Below are 26,019 nucleotides of genomic sequence, written 5' to 3'. Positions count from 1 at the left end.
AAAACTAGCAGGAATGTTTTTAAAGTGAGAGGAGAATATTTTAAAAAAGGACACAGACTGGCTCATGGGTGGAATGAACTGCTAAAGAAAGTGATTGTTGCAGGTACAGATATAAAATTTAAAATGGATAAGTACATAAACCAGAGGAATGTAGGCCAAACATAGGCAGCTGGGACAAGTTAAGTTTGGGAACATGGTCGGCATGGACGTGTTGGACCGAAGGGTCAGATCCAATGCTGTACAATTCTATGGTACCCAGCCCCTCTTGGATCACCTACTTCTCCAGAGTAGATTTGGCATTCACATCATAGTTATGATCTAGAACGCAAGTAGTTTGACCCTTCCTCTCCTTTTCAAGGAAACTTCTTTTGCATGTAAACAATTGGAGTCAACTAAACATTCGAACTTCTCTTCAGACCCTTCAGGTTTCTCTGGCCTTGTTTTATTTTTCAGGGTCTTTTTGCTCAACTGAAGTTGTCTGAAACAACTTGAGACTTCTTTCTCTTTCTGTGGTTGCTACAACTTCAATCTTTTGTATAATTACTTAATACAATGTAAACTGTTTCACTGAGCTTTAGGCAACCGTTGTGAGACATGTACTCTTTAAGGCACTAATCAGCCAAGAGTGAGTAGGCAGTAAGATCAAGGAGTTTGCAAAATATCGGTGTTTGTTGCTCTTCAGGAGCAAATTACCGTAGATGCTGTAATCTGTAGTGGAAACCGAAAATGCTGGAAATCACAGCTGGTCAGACAGTATCCACAGAGAGAAGCAAGCTAACCTTTCGAGTCTCAATCACTTTTTGTCAGAGCAGACATAAAGTATGGTGGGGGCAGCATTTACGCAATGGTGGGGGAGAAGAGGTTGGTAGTACAGTTTAAGTGATGAGAATGGGAAAAGGGCAGAACAATGGTGTGTCTAACTGTCAAACTGGTAAGAACAGACAGTTTCACTGCTGTATAGGGAGGGGAGATAGGACATGGTGACAGAGAATGCAACAAGTAAAGCTAAAAGAAAGGTAAGGAGTGGGTGTAAGTTCACCAGTGGACAGGTCTTGAACTCAATATAAGCCCAGAAGGTTGTAAAGTGCTTAGTCTGAAGATGAGATGTTGTTCCTCCAGTTTGCGCTGTGAATCCATATGCTCAGTGTCTGTCCTCAGCATTCTGCAGTGCTCAAGCACAAACAACTCATCTTCAGGCGAGGCACTTCACAACTTAATATTGAGTTCAAGACCTGTCCACTGGTGAACTTACACCCACTCCTTAGCTTTCTTTTAGCTTTACTTCTTACATTCTGTGGTATCTCCACCCCCACCCCTCCCCAAAACTCCACCACCACCCCCCCCTCACCTCGGGCATCAACTAAAATAAAAGATAAAGAACAGGAGGAATCCACAGACTGGGAGAAATAAAATAAAACAGACTTACAAAAGAAAGTAAGTGCAGAGAGAAAGCAAATGCAGGAAAAAGACTGAGGTACATAATTAACAGGTAGACAGAGAGATAGCTAGAGAGGGAGAGCGGGAGAGAGAAATAGCAAAAATGTGAGACACTCAGAGTAACAGCAGGTCTTTGATGAGAGGTACAGGTGATCCAGACTGAAAATGGTGAGATACTCAAGAAGAATCCAAGATATAAACAAAATTGAAAAATAAATCTAAGTGAATAAATCTAAGTGAATAAATCTAAAGGTTTAAGGTTTAAAAATGGTGATGGAGACACTAATAAGATTAAAGATAGAAAAACAAGCAAGACCTATAGTTTTCTGCCTCAGGGAATTAAAAAGACAATTTGTTGCCTAACAATTCATATTCTTCCAAAACATTCTGTCCAGGAATTGGAATCTTGGAGTGAAATACTGACAAAGTCACAATATTATTTAAGAAGGATGGGGAGATAGATGAAAAGTCTTTAATTTTCCAGTACATCAACAATTATGGGGGAATTTACGACAGCTTGCGATTAGGTACACAATGAGTCAGATTTTGGGAAGTACGAGCTGGTCAGACTGCCAGCACTGATGTCATATCAAGTCATGTTTAACAAACCTAGCTGAATGTTTTCTATACAAGTACCACCCAACCTGCCAGATAAGAATATATCTATGGATGTTACTATTTAGGTCGCCCAAAGAGAGTCAACAAAATTTCACCAAGGACAGCATATCAATTTGGAGAAAATATCTTGGTTTGGACAGGAAATTAGTTTGCAGGGTGGAGGGATAATAGGTATAGACATTTCCAGGCAAGATGCAACTAGGATGTACTGGGATCTGAGCCTTTCACTACATTTGTGTAAATGACTTCACACAAATTATTTGAATGAAACAAGTGTGCACATCTAAGTTTGCTGACATTATATTTGGCATGATAATAAACAGTGTAGGTGGGAGTAGAAAATTGTGAAGGGTTATTGATAGATTTCAGTTAGAATGTAAATCTTCAACAGACAGAGTTCAATGTGGAAAATGTAAAGCTTCTATATCAGGTCTAAGAAAGACAGGTCAATGCATTTTCTAAGTGGTGAGAAGTTAGGAATTGTCAATGATATAAACAGTAAAATGTCTCATTATTGAAGTATTAACAGCTACTGACCAGGTACAGAATTACATCCGAGAGAGGATTGGAAGGTTAGCCTTTTGCTATAGCTGGACCAGATTCTTGACCAACATACTGCACAAGGCCAAAAATTCTTTGCAAAGAAAAGCAGAAACTGTTGAGTGCTCAAGCTCCAAAAGCTTTGCCGCAATGTCAAATAGCCCTTTGTGAAACACCTTCATCAGTTCAATACTGGATAATTATCAGTAGCTTTGGGCATTAATAATTGGTAACACACAATTACAAATAATCAAGTTAATAGAAAAAAACTAATGACTCCGTATCAGAATGTGTGCAGCATTCATAAAGTAAACAAATTGACAGTAAACATTTAAGTGAATAAATACAATCTGAAGATCCTATAGTTGCAATGGAAACACGACTTCAGGATTACAAGGACTGAGTCCCAAATATTGAAAGATTTATAACATTCAAGAATGACAGAAAATAATTGAAAGATGGAGAGGTACCATTGTTAATCATTAAAAAAAAAGCCAATACAAGCTCAAGACAAAGCACCAACTTTTTACTTTAGTGCTTTACAACCTTTCAGACTCAACACAAGAGTTAAGTAATTTAACTTGTGACCATTCCTCCAATTTCTTCTCCCCCAGACAGCAGATGCTGATAATGGTTCTGCAGTTGCCTTTTATACCTCCTCTGAACCCATCTTTTATTTCTTTACCTGGCCCATTACTGCTTCATCATGCCCTGCACCATCATCACTTTTGTTATTACATTACTCACACCTTTCAGAGATCTTCACTGCTTGCTTTTGCCTCTCCTTGCCTCTACACATTTCCAATGAAGTTTCTAGACTCTAATATGTTCATAAAAAAAGACCTCAAGCTTCCAGTTGTGTGCCAACTGAGCATAGCAACGTGTATGTTTTCATGCCAACATTTCTGTCTCCAGCCTCCTGCAATGCTCCAGCAAAACTCAACACAAGCAGGAGGAACAAACAACTCTTCTTCCAACTAGCCTTATAGCCTCAACATTGAATTTAACAATTTCAGAACGTGAAATTCTCCCTTTTTTGTTCTCTTCCTCATACCCCTAAGTTCTGCTCGGCTGTGCTGGGGCAGCTTGTTCAATCTGTTTTCCAATGTTTACACTTAGTGGTCGCATCACTAGTTATTATCTCATTATCAGTAATCTCTTTCTCTAACTATTCCCTTTTTTCCTTCTTTCCCTGGGCGTTATCTCCACATACTCTATTCTCTCTCTCCTTGCCTCTCCCCATCCAAACCTTTTCCTTTCCCAACCCCAAAATACTCCTGCAATCATCAATCAACACCACAAATATCCCATCCCCAGTTCATGAGAAAGGGTCGCTGGACTCAAAACGTTAATTCTGTTCTTCTCTCTACAGACGTTACCAGGCCTGCTGAGTTTCTCCAGCACTTTCTGCTTCTACAAATGTTCCATGCCTTCGCCATTTTAGTCTGTCACAAGCCAGGGACTCCCTCGAGTTGCTGAGAATATCTGAGCTCTTCAGGGATGTTGTGATGATAGTGCTAAGGGGTTCCAGCTGTGACCAAGGTCCAATTACAGCAGTAGCTTCAGGAGTTAGACATGCAAACAATGTGCTCTGCCCAGTGGACCTGGGTTTCAGTATTTAATGCCTCAATGCTGGGCACGTTGACTTGGCATGTTTGACTGCCTTTCTTATTTGGAGAATCTTGCAGAGGTACTAGTGGTCATACTCCTCCAGTGTTGTGAGGTCACAATACTCAATGGAATCTTAACTGCACTGAAAAATTGGCTTTCCTTCAGTTCTACTGAAACATGGCCTTGAGGCATGTGCCAGCTCAAAGGAGGTTAATGGCAAGACACAAAAAGAATAGTGGATCTACCTGCAAAGAGGAAACAAACAAAGTATTAAAGATGTGCCATCCAGGGATCACAGAACATAAAATGTTTTGAAGTAATGTGAAATGATACCATAGGGATCCAGGGAATCTCTAAATTAGGATGTATGTTATAAACACCGATTGATGCTGACTATTTAACATTGTACCATTATCTGAAGTTCCTGGGCATCAAGACATGCCAATTTCATTCAATCATAGACTTTTCAATGTGGAAACTCCAAATGTATATTGAAAAATAAATCACCTGACATAATATGATAACACATAACAAAAGTAGCAGGTTGACAACTTTATCAATTTCTTTCCCAAAATCAAAGAAACTTTATATGGCTTCAGCATGTTGCTAAACATGACTTGAGGGACAAAGAGAAAATTGGAGTCAAGACAATAGTCAAATCAGCCATGATCTTACTATTAATGGAGGAGCAGGCTGAAGTGTCTATTGCTATTTCTTATGTTGTATTCTCAGGATTTTCAGCAGAGGAAATCTGTTTCCTGTGCCAGAGGCAATTGATCCAGAATCTTTCCCCGGTGCATCCTTAACTGATGTTCCTCCCAAAAGGTTGGAAGTCAATTTTGCAAACAGAGAAGCCTACTTTGAGAACACAGATCATGTAATAGATGCTAGAGTCCACAATTAGCATTTCTTAAAAAAGGATAAAGTGGTAATTAACACTCAACTATTAGAGCAATTGAGGTTGCTAAAAACTGCTAAATGGATGTTGCTATCCTGAGTTTCTCCAAGATATCCCAGACTAATACTCAATTAATAAAAATGACAATAGAATCTGCACGCACTGCTACCCTATTTAGAGCGCTGATTAAAAGGAAACAGTGGGAACTAAGAAAATAGTGACTTTCACAAACCCAATACTCTCAGTCTCCTTAAAGCAATAACAAATCTCTGTTGACACACCAGCCTCTAAGCAAGACCCTGTGGAAGAACCACCTAGTTGACAGTATTGAACATGCTGGGGTTGAAATACCACACACTTGGACGCTTTATTATTAAAAGGATTTTTCGTAACTCATTTATCATCTTCTAACTTGTCAATGGTCGTAGACTTGACAGAGAAGGAAACTCAGTAAAATATAGTTCATAGAATTAATTGACCAAAAATATAACAATACAATACCACAAACTTGATATTCAAAATTAATTAAATTCAACCCAGAAAATCCGTTTAATTCCAAACAACTTAAATACTAACATACGCTTCAGCTGTAAAACAAAACTCAAAAATCTCGATAAACATTTTTGTTGCATGTTTCTGGATCACATACAGTTAAAACTGCAATAAGTTGATGCAGAACAATCTGGTTTCCTACTCAGGGATAGGACATGGCAGAAATCAAAATAAAATTGCTGTGGCAAGACTGACCCCTTCAGGCTGGAAATAGATAATGCTAGACTGCAAACTCTCCATGGTATATTTACACATTTTAAAATAAACTACTTAATACATGTAATAGAAATAATCATTAAACCAGGCTGTGCTTTTTTTCATAAGTTCCATTTAAATACTCGACATATGAACTGTGAATCATATTTCAGAGCATTAGTAATCTTGGAACATTTCATGAAATTTTTCATATCAAAATGTTCAGATTTGTCAAATAAATCTAATTCTGATTATTAAAACTATATTCTATCATGACTTATGATATCAAGCTAAATAGATGATTACCTGTTTCTACACATTATTTTGGTAGAATAAAACTGGTCTTATTTCCGCCCTGTGCTGTTTTGATGCAGCTCATGTGTGGGTTGCTGACAGATCCTAATTTTCAGGTTTCAGCCCCTAATTGGATGATAAATTTGCTAGCTGTATTGAAGGGTTTCAGCCTCCATTCATCTTTATTTACAGACAATTTCAACTCCAGGTTTAATTCGAGATTTGCCATGTTATGACCACAAAATTCAGCTGCATTTCACAGCAGGTCTTTATGGCAGCAATCTCATTTCCTGGCCAACCATTAGGTTAAGTTAAATCAGACTGGTGTTTCAGGGTGACCAAGCACAACAGCAACTACAATTCAAAGGACATATTTGACATTTTACAGAAACATTGAAGAAAGCAATCAACATTTTAAAGCAGATGAAAACTGTACGCCTTCTGAATAATGCCATTTTGCAAAGGCAGATGAAAAAAAGGGAAATGGCACAACATGCAAGGTTACAGGATATAGAATTTCAATGAAAAAATGTTTCTTTTCACCAGCACTGGGACTTTTCAAAGTTATTTGTTTCTTTGTAATACATGAAAAATTGATTTTTTTTCCCACAGGAGATGGATGTCATTGACAAGGACAATATTTATTGTCCCACCCAAATCACCCAAGCAGCTTTGGTGAGCCACCTCCTCAGAAATGTTGCAATTCATCAGATGCAGATACAGCCAGTGTTGGTGGGAAGGGGGTTTCTCAGCAACTGTGTTAAAACCAATGATGTAGTTCCAAGTCAGGACAGCATCCAACTTGGAGGGAAATTACAGATGGTGATATTCCCAAACATCTACCACCCTTCTCTTCCTCAGTGGCAGAGGCCTAGGAATTGCAAGGCACTGATGAAAGAACCTTGGTGAGTTGCTGCAGTTCATTTGCTACATAATACACACTGATACGTCAGCGGTGTGGGAACGAACATTCAAGGTGGTGGATGAGGTGTTGTTCAAGTGGGCTGCTTTGTCATGGAAGTGTTAAGCTTCTCAATTTGTTGGAGCTGCACTCATCAGATTTGCACCTTATAAATGAAACCTGAAAATTAGGATCCGTCAACAACCCACACATGAGCTGCAACAAACACACCACAGGGGGGAGATAAGACCAGTTTTATTCTGCCAAAACAATGTGTAGAACCATACTGTACCTCTGAAAACTGGTAATCATTTATTGAGCTTGATATCATGTCATGATAGAATATGGTTTTTAATCATCAAAATGAGATTTTTTCGATAAATCTGAACATTTTGATATGGGCAGACAAATGGCTTTGGGGAGATGTGGGCAAGTTATTCACCACAAAATTCACATCTTTTGGCTTGTCCTGGAGCCATAATATTTATCTGGCCAGGCCAGTCCAGTCCAATCCAGTTTCTGGTCAACAACATTCCCCAGGATGTTGATATTAGGGTTACAGCAATGGTAAATGCCATCAAATAGAGTCATAGAGATGTACAGCATGGAAACAGACCCTTCGGTCCAACCCATCCATGCCGACCAGATATCCCAACCCAAACTAGTCCCACCTGCCAGCACCCAGCCCACATCCCTCCAAACCCTTCCTATTCATATACACATCCAAATGCCTCTTAAATGTTGCAATTGTACCAGCCTGCACCACTTCCTCTGGCAGCTCATTCCATACCTGCACCACCCTCTGTGTGAAAAGGTTGCCCCTTTAGCCTCTTTTATATCTCTTCCCTCTCACCCTAAACCTCTATATCCTCTAGTTCTGGACTCCCCGACCCTAAAGAAAAGACTTTGCCTATTTGCCCTATGGTAGTTAACGAATCTCTTGTTCAAGATGGTCATTGCCAGCCACTTGCACTGTGTAAATTTGCTTGCAAGTTATCACCCCAAACCGAATGCTGTCCAGATCTTTCCACTAATGGACACAGGTACTTCGATATCTGAGAAGTCACAAATGGTGGTGGACATCATGCAGTCATCAGCATGCATTCCTACTTCTGACCACATGATGGACCGAAGATCATTGATAAAGTAGCTGAGAATGGTTGTGCCTAAGACAGGAACCTGAGAAACACCTGAATTAATGTCCTGAGTAGAAGTGCCTTCATTTCAATAACTGAGAGGTCAATATCAGGTGAAATACCAGGCAGGAGAGAGGGAAAAAACATCAATTCGGAGACCCCCACTTGCTAAAAGAAGTTGGTTCCAAGGAGAAAAGCCATTTTTGAAGTGGATAGGAAAAGGATGAGGGAGAAAGGAAACAATCCTTCTTAACCCACCTTTAATTTTCCCTCCAAAATAAACAAGATGCCACAGGGTGTGAGAAAATATATTTTTCGGTAAAAGATGGAAGCAACATGAATATTTTTTGGATATTCCAGCTCAGGTATAGTGCAAAGATTACACACTCCTAACAGGCATAATAAATCATTGAATCCCTATGGTATGGAAACAGGCCATTCAGCCTATTGAGTCCACATTGACCCTCCGAAGAGCATCCCATGCAGAACCACTCCTCTATCCTATCCCTGTAACTCTGTATTCCCATGGTTAATCTACCTGAATACTATGGGGAATTTAGTTAAGCCAATCCACCTAACGTGATTATCTTTGAAAACGTGGCAGGAAACCAGAGCACTCAGAGGAAACCGATGCAGACATTGGGAGAATGTCCAAACTCTACACAAACGGTCACTTGAGGGTGAAATCAAATCCTAGTGCTGTGAGGCAGCAGTGCTAACCACTGAGCCACCTATATCCAGTGTCAGGATCAAACCTTAATTCATTCAACTTTCTTTAGTCATCACCTCCATTGTCTTATTGGGATAACAGATGTAAGAAAAAGTGTTGCGAATCTAGGGCAATGTTGTGAAACAATCAGACGCATTGGAAATGGATAGGCACGAGACCTGCATGAACACCAGAGGATACTTTCATTCTGGATTTGTACACTCCGTTTAAGACCCAGGCTGAGATCAGGAAAAAAATGAAAGATAAATCTCAGCCATTTTTTTTTACCAGTCTAAAGGTTCATAATTTAATATTTCATTCCAAATTAATATTTCTTAAAATAGACAAAGCATGGTGAATTCCAGCTTACTTACATTGTTGGAATCTCCAGTCCCAATGGGGAGAGTGGCCCAAACCAATTTTTCAAAACAAATATGTTTCACAACTTGAGATTATTTTTTGGAAGACATTCCTTAAGCAATTCAACAATCAAGATTTATGCAGAAATTATTCCACTGTGAACTACTTTGAGAAATACACAGAGGCTAGCTAAAAACACTTTGTTTCTTCACAATAAAATACCTTTATAACCTTGGGATTTCCTAAAGGTTACCATAACCAAACTACTTTTGCAGAATGCAGTCCTTGTTGAAGATACAAGGCAATAGTAAAAGAACGGAGAACATCAACTTGCAGAAATGGGACTAAACTTTGGAGGCTGAATAAAAATGTTGAACCAGAGGAAAAGCCAATGTTGCAAACATTCAACTTGAGACACTGTGGTCTCCCTTTCAAAAGAACACACATTACATTTATTTTCCTCACTCTGTAAACATAATCATTTCAATTTTGATAAACTGGGCCAGAGGGGTGGGTTAGCTTAGGGGTATGTAGACTGCCATATGTCAGCAAATTCAAGATGTCAGGTCTGCACAAACTAGTTTGATGATCTTGAATACAGGGTCTGTCACATGGCTAGCCATCATGAAATCAAGGAAAACGTCAAAATTCCTGCTGCAAAATCACTGTTTGAAAACCCTTGTGCTTTTAATGGTGAAGGGACTAACAAAATCTAATGAACAGCATGGAGTGCTGATAAGTGATTAAACTTTTTTTTAAGAGGGAGGTTTTTTTCACAATGTTTTTCAACTTTCCACATTCACCTCACTTATATATTAAAGGCCCAATCTTTAATATGCTGCCTGTAAAAATATTAAAGCAATTGTTATTGCTTTCAGTTTCCTGTTTTGTCAGTGTAAAAATCTTATTTTGGCATTGAGTCCTTGGAGAACCTGAAAACAACATGGCTGCTCTACACTGTGAATGCCCAGTATTGAACACTGCAATCTGTTGCTGTACGACCGTGTACCATTCTCTCAGTGAGGCTCACATCCTGGTCAACAGCTAGTGCCCTTGCTGTGCTGCTAACCACAAACCTCAGATCAAAAACTCTCAATGATACGGCAGTGAAGTAAATCTTCTAGTCATTTTATCATACTTAAAGCCTATAGAAAGGATGACACAGAATTTTTCCCTTATTAACACGGCTCCATAGTGACACAGAAATTTGACTCTATTTGCACTACCTGTCATGATTGTCAGCAATGAAGCCCATTGAAGAAATCCATCTGAGTCCAGTGCACAAGACAACAATGCAAACTTACATGTAATTTTTGTTTGTACTAAGCCACATTCCTTCAGAGCATTGCTGGAGGACTACTTACAGTGTACTAACATCAACAGTGCACTGCAATAGATGCATCACCTGCTATTGGAAATGAGAACGTGGTTTTCACTACATCTCTGCACCTTCATCAACTCTTTAACATTAAAGTTCTATCTTAGCTTCAATGTATAGTCCACCCTTCCTTCTCCAGCAGAAAGCACTGGCATAAACTACTCCTTAAAATCTTGGCTTTAATACTTTGGAGAAAGACATAATTCATAATCTAGTCCCAATAGTTATGTAACATGAAATCATGCAGTCTTATTTTTAAACATGCTATGGTTTTCCATTCTACTAGTGATCTGTTCCATGATTCATTATCCCCTAACTAAGGAATGCTTCCTGTAGTGTGAACAGTAATGCATGGGAATAATGGGGCATACAGCCATAGAGGTCTACAGCATGAAAACAGGTCCTTCAGCCCAATTTGCCTACGTCACCCAGCTTTCACAATTTAAACTAGCCCCATTTCCATCTCCCTCCAAACCTATCCCATCCATGTACCTGTCTAAATGTTTCTTAAATGACAAAATTTTATTCTCTTCCACCACTACCTCTGGCAGGCCATTCCAGACAATTAGCACCCTCTGTATGAAATATTTGCCCTGGACCCTCTTGTATTTCTCCCCCTCACCTTGAACTTATGCCGTCTAGCTTTAGACTCCCCTATCATGTATAGGTTCCAAATCTCAGGTGTACTATAAATCTCCATATGCTCAACACAAATCTACATATTCAGAACACATTTTTCCTATTGGCTATTTTGGTGAGTTATTTTCTCCCTATGCATTTTATAACTTTGGTCAAAAGTCACACAACACCAAGTTACAGTCCATAAGGTTTATTTGAAATCACAAGCTTTCAGGGCACTGCCTCTTCAACAGGTGACTTATTTTACTGTGTAGTTTTTAACTTTTGATTTACTATTGTAAATAGTCCCATTTCAACAGATGTTGTTTACAAAAAACAAGTGTTAACATGACTTTGTTATTGCCAGTGTTAACCATTTCTCATAGAGCAGTGAGTAACAGATTTATTTCTGATTCGTTTCTCAGAAGCCAGCAGCTGGATCACAGAATATTCTCATGGCAACATGTTAATTTTCACCCACTGTTTGGGCCGAACGGGGAGTGCAGAATCATTTGAATTCTTTTACTCTCAAAGCTGATGTTCAACAGTGAAAGAGGCATATTTGAATACACAACAGTACATTAACCAATTACATCTTTATCTCAACACAGAAAAATGACAAACTTAAAACTACTAGTAATTTTTACCACAATTAAATGCATGAGTCAGTGTAAAATTACATTCCACACATTCCTGTTCTTAACCTGTCATCCCAAGAAGGAGAATGAAAAAAGAGCAACATGGTCCCTTCAGTTATATCTCAGTTTCACATCACATGAAAGCTTTAGCTTGTTCAAGTAACCAATTGAACTGCACTAATTGTTATTTTACTTGCGAGCAAAATAAAATAATGTTTCAATCAAGGTAAAATAGCAATAACGGTTATCAAAATAATTCCCATTGAAATGAGAATTTCTGATGTTAAATGCACTAGACTAGGCTCCATTGCCTTTCACATCTTCTGAACAAAACAATTAATCTGAAATAACATGAAGAAATGCTGTTGCTTCAAGAAGGTATCCTCAAGGTACAGATCACATGATATGGCTTCCTTGTACATGTACCTTAAAAGCAATCCGTTTTTGTTCAAGATCAACAAATGGTGAAAGGATGTTGAATCATATAAATGCTGATTTGGCTGTACAATCTTCTACAGGCACAGAATTTTGATGACAGTCATCTTTTCCGGTGACCCCATCTAAAGAATTGCTGACGATCATCAGTACAATCATTTTTCTCATCAGTCTTAAAAAGATAACACTAATAATTTAAAATTTGACCAGGTACGTCCATATATGAAGTGAATAATCTCCTCTCAGATGGTAGCGCTTCACATCACATAACCAACAACATGACATGAAATAATTTAAGATGACTACACCCGGTGTAAAAACTCCAGATCAGAGAAGCTCTTGATAACTTATGTTTAAATATTCTGTATGCTTTTTGGTATTTATTACAGGTGTGTAAGGATTTTAAATCATGTCCTTTGTGACCACCCCTATGTCTGTAACCTACATCATTAACTGCTTCAACCCAAAACTCTCATCTGCTAATTGAGGGAAAAAGGGTGCTTAACACAACAATTACAATTGACTGAGCACATTACATTAAGGCTGCCTAATTAGAAACTATTCTACATGCACTGAAAATGATGCTAAAGTTATAACTTCTCATAACTTGACTTTTTTAAAAAAAAAATTGGGATTCACAATTATTTAAATCGATGGATGCATCAAAATTTGCTTCAGGTCACTACCTCAGGGCCTAAAAGGTCTGTATTCAAGTCCAAACTACCACAGAGGTATGTCAAAACATGTCCAAGCAAGTTCACGAACTTTTGTTTTTTTCACAAAGACTACATAGTGTCATGTTTTAAATCAAGGATATTACACGATGTTCTTCACATCACACGGAATTTCTAGTCCTTAAAACTCAAGCAAATTAGTTATATTTATCCTGTTAAACAATTCATGCGTTGGTCTGTCTCATTTCTTCTGCTCTCTAGTTGTTACATACACAAGAAAAGTATTTAATTGGTGAAGTATTGAAGTCCTGGCAGTGGAATAATACCAAAGAAGAGAAAGCAAGAGAGAATGAAAATGTTATACTTTGAAGATAACATAATTTTTACAAGTGTATAGCATTGTTGTCTGACAACTGCGTTTTACTCAGTGAATTAACTAATTGTATGTACCCTGGCTGAATGGGGAGAAAAGATTATGCTTATCACCAGATCTGTGGTGATTGAGATGACAATGTGTCCCATCACTTTGTGACACATGCACTTTGGGAATTGATTAAAGAGATAATGGGAAATTCAGTATTTTTTCCACATTCAAAGTTTTAAACAATAAATGAAGGATCATTATTTGAAAACCTTGTGATTTTTAATCAAAATAGATTCACTGTTATGCAGTAACAGGGAAGAGATAGCTCAAGTACAAACTAGGCATAATCATTTGAAATGAAAAGGCAGAAAAGCTAATCCATCCTGGACGACAAAGGAAACAAAATAAAACACTGTGATGAAAGTTAAGTATTGGTCTAAATATTTGGAAACTTGAGATCTAACTTGGACAAGATTCACAGAGACTTAAGTTTGATTTGATTCCATACCTTATGGGTTAAGAACAGAAGGACTTCACTGAGTTCTGAGTGTGGTGGTGGGTATCTGGAAGTGTGTTTCATGCATTAATTGAGAGAGAACAGGTCTATGGCAGCAGAGGAGTTGAGCTTAGCGGTTCCCAAAGCAGTTTGCACTGAGAAGCCCCAAGTGGATTAATGTCATTAAGATAAAGTTCCAGAGACAGGAGGCTGGGCAAGTGGAGTTTAAGGGATGCATGTTAAGAAACAGGTGAACTGTGTAGGCAGTTTGCTCAAAGGTCTCATTAACTAAAGATGATGCTATCAAGTGAATACAGACGTTTGCTGAAAAGAAACAATGTACAGCTGTGCCAACTGAACAAAAAACTTTTTAATAGAAATAGGATGATCCTTCCGTAGGCCTAAGCACCTGTAAGATTACTGAGAAAATAAATGAGTTGAATCATTACTTCCGATATTTCTTATAAGACTGTTCCAGCTAGTTCTTCTACTATGCGAATTAGTTACTGCTTTATTTTCCTTCTAAATGAAATTGATTTCAATTTTTGTTTTGCTAAAAGTGCATGACAGCCTTTTATCAATATCTTCAGTGACCTTAGCTGTAAAATTAAAACTTATGGTCAACTAAACCAGATTTCACTCTGGATCTACCTTGTCCATTACTCTCATCGGGTAAAAAATGAGGTCTGCAGATGCTGGAGATCACAGCTGAAAATGTGTTGCTGGTTAAAGCACAGCAGGTTAGGCAGCATCCAAGGAACAGGAATTTCGATGTTTCGGGCATTCCTGATGAAGGGCTTATGCCCGAAACGTCGAATTTCCTGTTCCTTGGATGCTGCCTAACCTGCTGTGCTTTAACCAGCAACACATTTTCAGCCATTACTCTCATCAGCTGGAATCACAACATTCATGACAAACGTCAGGACAAAAATTAGGTTAACAACCAAACTGATGATGAAAAGTACAAGAGGATATTCCAAAAGTTCATATGGAAGGCAAGGCATTACAAGACAAAATTACTTGCATCTGGAACACTATTTAATAAGACAGTGGGAAATGATTACATAAAATATTTCACTAAGTGGATGATAGACAGTTAGGATGACAAACCTACATGGTTATAGACATAAATTAGGGGTGTGTGGTGAAGTTCAACTGCTCTTTCAAAGTACCAAGACATAATGACAACTGACTGACTGACTGGCCTTCTATACTGGGGAGAAAGCATGCAAGAGGAAGCAATTGCGCAAGGATAACAAATGACAGTGATCTTTAAATGGAAACTCCCATTTAAATGGGACTTGGAAGGTGAACGTATAGCCTCAAACTGTTAAATGAAGAGAGTGTCAGAATATACAGGGTAGGAACAAAATAGACAATAGCTTCCAGCAGAGCCGGCAAATTATTGTACAAACACTTCCAATGGGTTAAATAAATTATCTTCTGAATCCTTTCCTTAAGGCAAAGGAAAAGGGTTAATTGGACACTTCCTTGTTTGCATTTATATGTTCAATATGAATCCTCAAATATTATTCCAGTATTCTATTTTCTACTGCCAGAATTTTAAATGGAACAGAATACGAAACTCAACAAATTTAAATCGTGTAGTTCCATCACTTTGCAGCGAATATATTACTCCTGAATGTCAATTCCGTTTAAATCCCCTGCAAATTTCTAAGCATTGCTTTACAATAAAATGGAAAAACAATGGAATCAGGCAGCCATTGTTGTTTGCTATAAATACAATGTATTTTGTTTTAACTGGCTTTTGGTATTCCAAAATTTGTGGATGAGTTGACATGCCAAGCTAAAAGCCTGCCAATTGCTTTGCCTTGTCATGTCACACTGTATTTTCTAGTATGTCCTGAGGGAGAAAAGGTTTATAAATGCAAGCAAGCGATTCACTTCAACTTGACAAATGAGCTCTCCACAAATACACACATGGAATACAAATGAAGTTAAACCACAATAAGATCAATCAAAAAAGCCAAAGTACTTAAGAAAAACAGAAGCAGAATATAATAAACCTTTGGAAGTCCATACAAATTTGCATCAAAATCAACACAAAATGAGTTTTTAAAATAGTTATGAATCTATTTTAAATCAAACAATATTTACTAAATCTCCATGGTTTCAAATTTTCTCTCAAATATTGTGACATTGAGGGGGCCAAAAACTGCATTATACAGAGCGATTGACTATATTTCCATTTGCACTGGTATAGGAGCTTTTCACATCTCATTCTAACCTGTATTTGTACACTACCCTGAAAACATGAGGGACAAAGGGCCAGATGCTATTTGAATGTCATAATGTTCACCCATAAATATGGTCAACCTTGTTGAAACATTTGCTACAATTATCCAAGTATGAGCCCTAGCTGAGTTTGAAATCAATGAGGAAAAAAGTTAAAAAATTATATTCATTAAAACAGCTCCATCTTAAGAAAATATTTAAAAACAGTTCTTGGGGGAAAAAAAATCAAAATCACATCACTAACCCCATGAAACACTAGTTAAAGAACCGCAAATAAGACTAATTTAACCTATTCATCCTCAAATCAAACCTATCACCTGATGCATCATCCATTACTCCCTATAATGTCAACTTGCAGCTCCTGAGCAACAGGATAATAGGAAACTCAGCATACTCAAGTGTCAACACAGCAGACGTCTCCTTACAAATTAAGAACAATTCTTCTTCAAAAAAAAAGGAAGAAAATGCTAATTCTAAATGGCATTTTTAATTATAAATGTTGATTACAAATCCAAAGTGACAAATATTTTATATGTGCCAGGGATGCCAAGTGGCTCTACTTTCTCTTGAAAATTCTGAAAATTATTTGAAAGATGTTGCAATCAAAAAGGGAAAAAAATAGCCATCAGTCCAGCTGACTGAATGCACAATACTCCAGGGCAAATTAGCTACTCAGCCCAGATTAGGCATCACCTTCTAAATTCAGTGGATAGAACCACAGCTCCAAGCAAAAATTCCAAAACCAGAAACTGAGGTTTTTGAGTTAAAATAATAAACCAATCTGTAGCAGGCACAAAAGAAGATTCAATAGATAAGTTAATCATAGTATGAGGTGAAAAATTCTTTTGCATATTAATTTCACTTTGAACATTTGAAATGTCCTTATTGAGAAAAACAGCAGATCAATAATGCTTTAAAACCACATTAAACAATTTGTTGCACAAATGGTCAGTTTGTGTAATTGGAAAATAAGCTTTCCACATGTTAAAAAAAAATCCAAGCCTTTGTTGTCTTGAGACGCGATTATTGCAAAGCTCTCCTCATCAGCCTCTCTCCCCTTGAACTCAACCAAAATTCTGACGTGCATATCCTAACTTCAGGTATAGCGTTCTGCTCTTTGACCTACATTGGCTGCTGGTCTGACAATAATTTAAATCTAAAATTCTCAACCTTGTTTACAAAGACCTTATCCCGTCCCACATTGAAACCACTTTAGCCTTGCCATACAGACCTCGTGCACCTTCCCAATTTTAATCTCACATCCATCTGCCTGAAACCTCCTCTCTGGACTCTCCTCCATGGATCTGCCTCACTACATCCCTCTCCTCTTTTATGATATTCTTTAAAATGTATTTCTCTAGTCAAGCTTTTGGCTAGCTATCCTCATTAACTTATATAGCTCTTGTGTTACACTTTCAAGTGCCATTATAAAAAGGAGACAAACTTTTCACTGTTCTCCAATATGTACTAGTCAAGGTTTATAAAAATTCATTCAACTACACTTCTAAGATACATTTTTATCATTTTCTCATTTTAAACTTACATATCAACATAAAAGTCAGGACTCACCACCTCCCCAACAGAAGCAGCAATCATGTGGACAACTGGAGCTTGTTTTGTAGACACATATAAACCCAGCACAGATTTTGTACAGTCATAGGTAACGAAGAAAAGTGCAGCTGAAATTAAATATACACAGAAGAAAAATGTTCCAGTCAGTGTAAAAGTATTCTCGCAAATTCTCATGATAATGGAAAGTGAATTCATTACACAACTAAGCAGACTGACTAGCAATCTGCAAATCCTTCTAACACATTTCAGCATGCAACAGGTATGGGTGCGTCTCCTGGTCAGCCATGCTTAACACAGACTGTTGCTCCTCAAATTATAGCCTCTGGTAACCTGGTACAGGAAAAAATTAGTCATGGAAACAGATACAGGCTTAAAAAAGGAATAAAATATTATTTCAAGTAGGAGATTATGTTTTTCAAGCAAAACATGTTTTGAGAGCTGGCATCTCTCTTCCCTACTTGGATGACAGTTGCTGAAAACACTTAAAACTGAGCAAAGCTAATACATGCCTTGAAAAGCATGTAAAGTAAGGAATACACAGTGACAGTTAGATGTCAGCCAGATGCATTTGTGTGAAAGCTCTATTCTCGACTATGCATAGAAGGCCAACAGTACAATACCAGAATTACAACCCTGACAGTTTTCAGTATACTACAAATGCAGATCTCGCCATTCAGAAATTTATCAAAATACTGAGGACCGATTGATGCTGAAACTGTCTTTGATCCCAGTTCTGTATTACTAACTCCTTTTTGTTAAATCCAGAAGTAACTACACATCATTAATTGAAGTTCACTTCCAGTCAGCAACATGAAATACTGCTTCATGGAACAGAATCACAAGAATGCACCAAGATATTTTCAGCAACTTATTCAACTTGGATTCCCTGATGACATACAATTGCCATGTGGAATCAATGGGTTTTTTTTAGCAAGTATTTCCTTGATCCAAGTTTGCCTTCTCTAGCCCTTTTACCTTAATTAGAAACTGGTGAGCACATACATTGGGCTTAAAATTCATTGCAGAATTTTTATAGCAATGCTGCACTATCATTTGGATCTTCAAATTTCAAATCAGTTTGTTTTCTCAGCTGAACATAGAAGATCCCATGAAACAATTTAAAGGAGGGCTGTTGTCCTAATGTCCTGGTCAATATACATTCACAGTCAAAGTCTCAAATAGGTGAACTGATCATTTATTTCGTTGCAGTTTGTGGAACTTGTACATATACTATATAATATATATTTGATACATGGTAGCTAATTTTCAAACAATGTGAAGCACTTTAGTAATGACCTATGGTCTATAAATGTTTTTTTTTAAAGTAAACCTTGCTAGCAAAGACAATACCTAGTTGTGTGACAGAGTGGTTGTGACTAGGGTACAATGAGACAAATAGCATAAAAGAGACTGAGTGATTGCATATTTTATAACACTTGTTCAAATGGTTTAAATAAGAGATTGGAGATTTTACTGATTGAAAAGCAGTATGAAAACAAAGGAATGAGCTCTAGCCTTTGAAGTAAAACTAACCGTTGGAACGTGCATTTTAACAAAAACACAATTCCAGTGACTATGCCTAAAATGGAAAATGTCTGAAATGTCTCATCTACAAAAAGTGAAAAATGCATAATTAATTAGGTATTGTCAAAAGTTGAGTATAAGTAACACTGCACTAACCCAATTGTTCAAGCAAATGTACAACAACGTCCTTCTCAATTTCACTGCAATCTAGTTTGAAGTCCATTTTCAAAAGTGTCTGCTGAGAATTAAGCTTCTCATACTGAATCAAAATGTCTTATTTAAGGATAAACATCTGTTAAAAAAAACACCCAGAATATAGCAAATATCTCGCATAAAAATGCATACCTTTTAAAAATATGAACAATTCAGGGCTATCATTTCATATCGCCACTGAAAATACTTAACTACAACAATTCATGAACTAGTGCAATCATTTAATATTTTTAAAAGCGTTATTGCTTTAGTTCAGAAAAGATTTACAAGGATGTTGCCAGGGTTGGAGGATCTGAGCTAAAGGGAGAGGCTGAACAGGCTGGGGCTGCTTTCCTTAGAGCGTCGGAGGTTGAGGGGTGACCTTATAGAGGTTTACAAAATTATGAGGGGCATGGATAGGATAAATAGACAGAAGATGACACTGTCTCCATTTAAGTAATGATACAGAAAGGCACATTTTACTAACTTGCTTGACACTATTATTAAAAGCATGTTTCACAATCAACAAAAACAATTGGATTGCTCACATAATGGTGGAAATCAATATAAAGTCATGTGATTACATACAATTGCCATTAAAGTTGATTATGCTTCACCAAAATTAGCTATCTTTAATACCAGCTTTATTCGAGACAAAGCATCAACTTCAGGCTCAGTAATCAATTAACATTCAAATAATCAGTGAGCATCAATCTGCTCATTTTAAGTAAATAATACACTGATTTATAGATTTTTAAATTTAATGCTGGCTGTCAGAAAAGAAAGGTCGGTGAATATTGGTTTAATTTAACAAGTTGACTGTAACTGCTGACCTTTAAAGTTAATTAAGCAAGCTAATCATTACTGAGGAGCTGAAAACTTTGCCTTTGTTTCATGGGTGAAAATCTAACTGTTAATCCAAACTGTTAGCTGATGGACTCATGACAATTGAAGGTAACCAACAAATTATTTTCCAGTAGACTGTCCATGTTAAACTTCATTCCTATGTGCTGATATAGCTAATGAGTGACAGAACAATTCAGTGCTTAGTTGCAAATCTTTAGCAGCTACTTATTTAAGAAGAATTAAGTTTGGAGTTATGATATGGACGAGCTACGTACAGCATTAAAAGACTTGCTGCACCTTGCGAAAAGCATCTAGTTTGTGGCACGCCTGTCAAAGATTCTATCAATAAATAAAGTGAACAGAACAAACAAAAGCAAACAAGGTACATGGACTTAAAACTTAAAAACAATTACATCTTTAAGCCTTAACATAGCATTTTGTGAACACTAAAATTAGGTGACTTGGCCAGGGCCAGTTGATGAATTTCTATTACAAATTTATGAAAGAAGTGCGATTATATACCATTTCATGCTTACTCCCATCAAAATGTACAGCATCAACTGAACATTAACCGTTTTTGCACCCTTGATCCATGGCATGACAAAATCTGCTTATGAAGTGCGTACATTTTTGCAAATTTATTTCATTTTGTTCTTAGGAATTCATTTTTTTTGATTTATGTCAAGATTTCATCCAACAAATTATGAGTTATGCAAAAGGCTTTACAATATTGTCCTAAACAGAGAAAAAAACTGAATTCAACATTTTAAAAAGTTAAATCAACTACTGATAAATTAAATCTCTTTCATACACTTTGCCCAAAACGGCAAAAATACCATTTATGATTCGGTGTTTAAACAAGACAACAACCTTGAAAGGAACAATAAATATAAAAGGAAATGGCATGTATCCTTACAGTCTCAGCACTGTCTCCCTTTAAGTGTTTCGATATGATGCAAAATACATACTGTGTCAATGCTACCCTTAAATGGAGATTGGATGACATCATCCCCATTTAAAAAATAATATACAAGTGCATATTTTACCACCTTGTATGACATTATTATTAAGAGTATATTTCACAATCAACAAAAAAATCATAAAACCTGGCCTCCCAACTTCGTGAAGGTTTTTATTTTCCACCTTGTGTATTGTTTTTGAAATGCTGTCACTGTTCCAACGTAGTAAATTTGCCAATTAATTTGTACCCAGCAAATGCTAGTTTATTGATACAAAGGACTGGAAACTAGTTTCAAAATGGATTACTTAGAATATTTTCCAAATAAGATTTAATACTTTTAATTCTCATCTAACTTACTTCCAAAATATATTTTTCCAGTATTCAGAGTGGAAGTTGAAATTTAGGAAAAAGAACAGAATTTCTGGTAATGGTCTGTAAATCCCTAGCAAAACTAGAATCAATGGGTATCATGGAAAACACTCTCCACTAGTCAGAGCCATACCTGTCACATACGAAGATGGTCACGCTTTTTTGAAGGTCAGTGATCTCAGCTCCAGGACATCTCTGCAGGAGTTCCTGCTTCAGTTGCTTCTTCAATAACTTTCCCTTGACTAGAGGGTCAGAAGTGGGGATGTTTGCGGACGATTGTACAATGTTCAGCATCATTTGTGAATGCAGTCTGCGTTCAAATGTAACAAGATCTGAACAATATCCAGACGTGGGCTAAAGAGTAGTAAGTAACATTCATGCCACACACATGCCAGGCACTGGCCATCTCTAATAAGAGACAGTCTAATAACTACCCCTTGATAGTCAATGGAGATGATAACTGTCAACATCTTGGGTTACTATTGACAAGAAATTCAACTGAAGTTGCCATATAAATACATTGGCTACATGGATATTCACCTCCTGACTCCCCAAAGCCTGTCTACCATCTAAATTGACAAGTAACGGAGTCATACAAGACTGAAGAGAAAGTGAGGACTGCAGATGCTGGAGATCAGAGCTGAAAAATGTGTTGCTGGAAAAGCGCAGGTCAGGCAGCATCAAAGGATTCATGAAGGGCTTATGCCCGAAACATCGATTCTCCTGCTCCTTTGATGCTGGCTGACCTGATGCGCTTTTCCAGCAACACACTTTTCAGCTCATACAGGACTGAAACACACACGGAATACTCCCACTTGCTCGAATGGATGCAGTTCTATCAATACTCAAGAAACTTGTCACCAAACATGACGAAGCAGTCTGCTTGACTGGCACGATATTCACAAGCATCCACTCCCACCATTACTGATGCTCAGTAACAGCAGTGTGTACTATCTACAAGATGCACTGCAGAAATTCACCCAAGAATCCTTACACAGCAACTGCCAAATCCACAACCGCTTCCATTGAAAAAGGAAAAAGACAACTGCTACCTGGGAACCCCACCACCTGAAAGATCTCCTAGAAGCCACTGATCATCCTGACTTAGAAATATATCACTATTCCTTCACAGTTGCTGAGTTAAAATCCTGGAATTCCCTCCCTAAAGAAATTGTGGGTCAACCTATAGCATATGGACAGCAAGGGTTCAGGAAGGCAGCTCACACCACCAGCCCAAGGACAACTAGGGACAGGCATTAAAGTTGCTGGCTACTAGCAACACTCTCGTCACACAGGGAAAAATAAAAAAACAAAACTTTAAATTAAGGAAATTATGGTTCATCCAGATCACAGAATTTTGTGATGCTGAGACAGCAGAGGAGACCAAGAGTAGTGGTGTTAAAGTAAAGCTGAATGACATTAATATACACAAAACCTGAAAGAATTATGAATAAAGTCACTAAGGAGCAGATGCAATTCAAAACTAAAAGGGAGACAGTGTCAGGTTCTTGGCTGGGAGACCCCAGAGACAATGGTGTGAGGGGGCTGGGACTGAAACTATTGTAGGAGATTCTCTGGCTGTCCTTGCATAGAGAAGAATGGACCCAAGCATGGTCATTTCACTCAGCTGGAGTCAGAGGAAAAGGTGTTGCTAGCATGGCCAACTATGGCAAAAGTTGGAGAGAGGTTGAAAAATGAGTGCATAGCAATCAGAGTTGCAATTTATGACTTAATTTAGACTGCTATAGTGCAATAACATGATGAGACATGGAATTGAGAGAAAAAGGGACAGACACTAAATTAGACGGTATGAATATCTGAATGAATCAATGAATGATTTATTGTTGCATATCTTGAAAATGCTGTGAAAAGTATTTTGCCGCCACAATCCGGCGCCATTTGAGTTACAATGAAGATGGAAAGAAATTACTTATATAAGAGTTCATCTTCTGTTGAAATTGGGGTCCTAAGCACAGCTTCAGCGCTTCTGCCCAGTGTTCCAGTCGTCAAGGAGTCCCGCTCCAGAAACAGCGATGACGACACTGATGCCACAGAGATCCCGGCTCTGCTGCTACTACTTCCACCGCCTCACTACCAGGAGTCCAGGCCACATGCCTCACCGCCAGGAGTCCTGATTCACACTGCAAACGCTGCAGCCACAGGCCAGCCAACACTGCTTTGGCCTCGAAGATGAAGAAGAAAGGAGAAAGAGAAAGAAAAATGACAAAAAGTAGATAGAGAAAATGATGATGCCAGCCTGGAGCACTATTTAATGTGTCGGCGCCATTTTGAACATCTTTGGAGAGGGAAGGATGGCTAATGGCAGAGTGGGCAGTTCGCAAAAACATTAAAACTTGACTGCTTCTTTTGGGAAGGTGAGGGATGGCAGCATACTTGAAAGAGAGGGTGACAGTACCTAAGAAAATTCAACCATTGTGGGCCCTCAGAAGGGAAGTCAGGTGGTAAATAGTTGAATGGGAATAGAGACAGAGTGGGTCTCATACACAAGATCAACTTGAAGAGACCATGATGAAATAGGAGGAGTCAAGCTACAAGGTACATGTTAAGGGCTGAGGTGGAAAGGTCTGTTTAGCAGGTAAGGGAAGCATGTAACACCCAAATGGTCTCATCTTAATGTCCTCAAACTGAAGACAGTTGGTCTGATTAAAAATTTAACACAACATTCAGCAATTTAGAAGAAACAGCTTTAAAATAAAGTACTTGAAATGCTCTATTCTACACATACATTACAAAAATTTAGATATTCTCTGTGACCATATATTTTCAAAGACTTCCAGATGAAAGCAGGAGTTAGATTAAAAGGAATTTACCATTAGGAAAGGACCCTAAGGCAGCAGAAGGAACACCAGCATAAATTCCACGGAACCCTCCAGCGTTGTAGAATCCCTGCTGGCTCTGTAGTCTGGTTTTTATGGTGTCCAGTGGGAAGAGTGTCAGATCCACACACATTCCTGCCAGGCCACCAGCCTAAAATGACATGGATAAGTTATCTTCACATCATCACATTCATGAATAGTTATAAACAGACTGTACTTTGAAGAAATTATTTTCTACTGTAAAGATCTTTATAGTATTACTTCTTATGGCATAAACTTTTAAGTTATCCAAATTACAGGCTCAAAAAAAAAGTATATACGCAGATGGTTCACGTGAAGCATATTTCTAAAATGTCAAAATGTTATTATTTTTCTGCGCTTGCCCATTCACTGAAAGGACAAATGTTTAAAAATCACAAGATTGTTCTGACCAAAGACCAGATTCCTGTTTAGTATACAGGCTGACCTAGAAATGGTGACAAAGAAATAATCAACCAAGGATTCGCACTGTAATAAACTGGCATTGATTCTATTACAATCATTAACTTTTCAATGAGGGCATTATAACATTAAAGCCAGAGCACACAGTATTGTGTGATCATCTCTTTTTCACTGTTTATTACTTCTTGACACTAATGAAGTCAATGCTTCATAATCACTCCCACCTATCTGAAATTTGAAGACTTTCTTATAAATCTTCTAAAAGGACTTCTTTGAAGTCCTAAAACATGCATATAAATGTTGAGAGATTTTGATTTTTAGACCTCTGTTCATTATTGCTTAAATGAGCTATGCATTGAAACTTTTTTTTCCCTAAAATTGTATTGCCTAAGGAATTTGTTAACCAATGAACACTTTTCACCTATTAGGTTATCCTGGACAGGTTCAGGAAGGGGAGCGACCCAACCTCAAATTCATAACACCTTCCACCCTGACCACAAATTCGGTCATTCTCATCCAACTGACTGGACCGGTCCTCACCCTCAACAACTTCTACCTCCAATCCTCCCACTTCCTCCAAACCATAGCCATGGACAACCGCATGGGACACGGCTGTGCCTACTTGTTTGTCGGATACGTGGCACAGTTCCATCTTCCGCAGTTACACCAGCACTACCCCACCCGCCCCACACCAAACCTGTTCCTCCCCTACATCAATGGCTGAACCGGCCCCGCCTCATGCTCCCACAAGGAGGTTGAACAGTTCATCAACTTCACTAACACCTTCCACCCTGAGCTCAAATTCACCTGGACCATCTCCGACACCTCCCTCCCCTTCCTGGACCTCTGCATCACCGTCTCCAGTGCCTGACTAACCACAGACATCTACTACAAGCCGCAAATGACTGCCGCAGCTACCTAGACTACACCTGCTCCCACCCTACCTCCTCCCACCCTACCTCCTGTAAAAACGCCATCCCTTATGCTGAATTCCTCCACCTCCGCCGCATCTGTTCCCAGGATGACCAATCCCACCTCAAAGTCCCAGACAGTCTCCTTCTTCCATGATTGCAACTTCCCTGCCAATGTGGTTGACGATGCCTCCAGTGCATCTCCTCCATTTCACACGTCACTGCCTTTCAACACCACCCCTCCCAAAGCAACAAG

The 26,019-nt window shown here is 38.1% G+C and overlaps 1 protein-coding gene across 4 annotated transcripts in view; it reads right to left on the bottom strand.

Annotated features, from left to right (window-relative positions):
* The window catches only part of slc25a26 (solute carrier family 25 member 26), a 193,853-nt gene that overhangs the window by 164,051 nt on the left and 3,783 nt on the right, over positions 1–26,019 (bottom strand). For 3 of the 4 annotated variants that reach the window (XM_060835677.1, XM_060835679.1, XM_060835678.1), the window contains 2 exons: positions 24,406–24,562; positions 17,680–17,789 (listed from right to left, as the gene is read on the bottom strand). In XM_060835677.1, the coding sequence (XP_060691660.1) occupies positions 17,680–17,789; positions 24,406–24,562 (267 nt within the window). Of the gene's footprint in view, positions 1–17,679; positions 17,790–21,707; positions 21,885–24,405; positions 24,563–26,019 lie in introns of those variants that run through there. The other variant, XM_060835680.1, reaches the window with a different exon arrangement.

This window comes from Hemiscyllium ocellatum, chromosome 14 (genome assembly GCF_020745735.1).
Source record: "Hemiscyllium ocellatum isolate sHemOce1 chromosome 14, sHemOce1.pat.X.cur, whole genome shotgun sequence".
Lineage (NCBI taxonomy): Eukaryota > Metazoa > Chordata > Chondrichthyes > Orectolobiformes > Hemiscylliidae > Hemiscyllium > Hemiscyllium ocellatum.
Note: the sequence above shows the minus strand (reverse complement) of the source record. Positions and strands in the feature narration are given on the sequence as shown.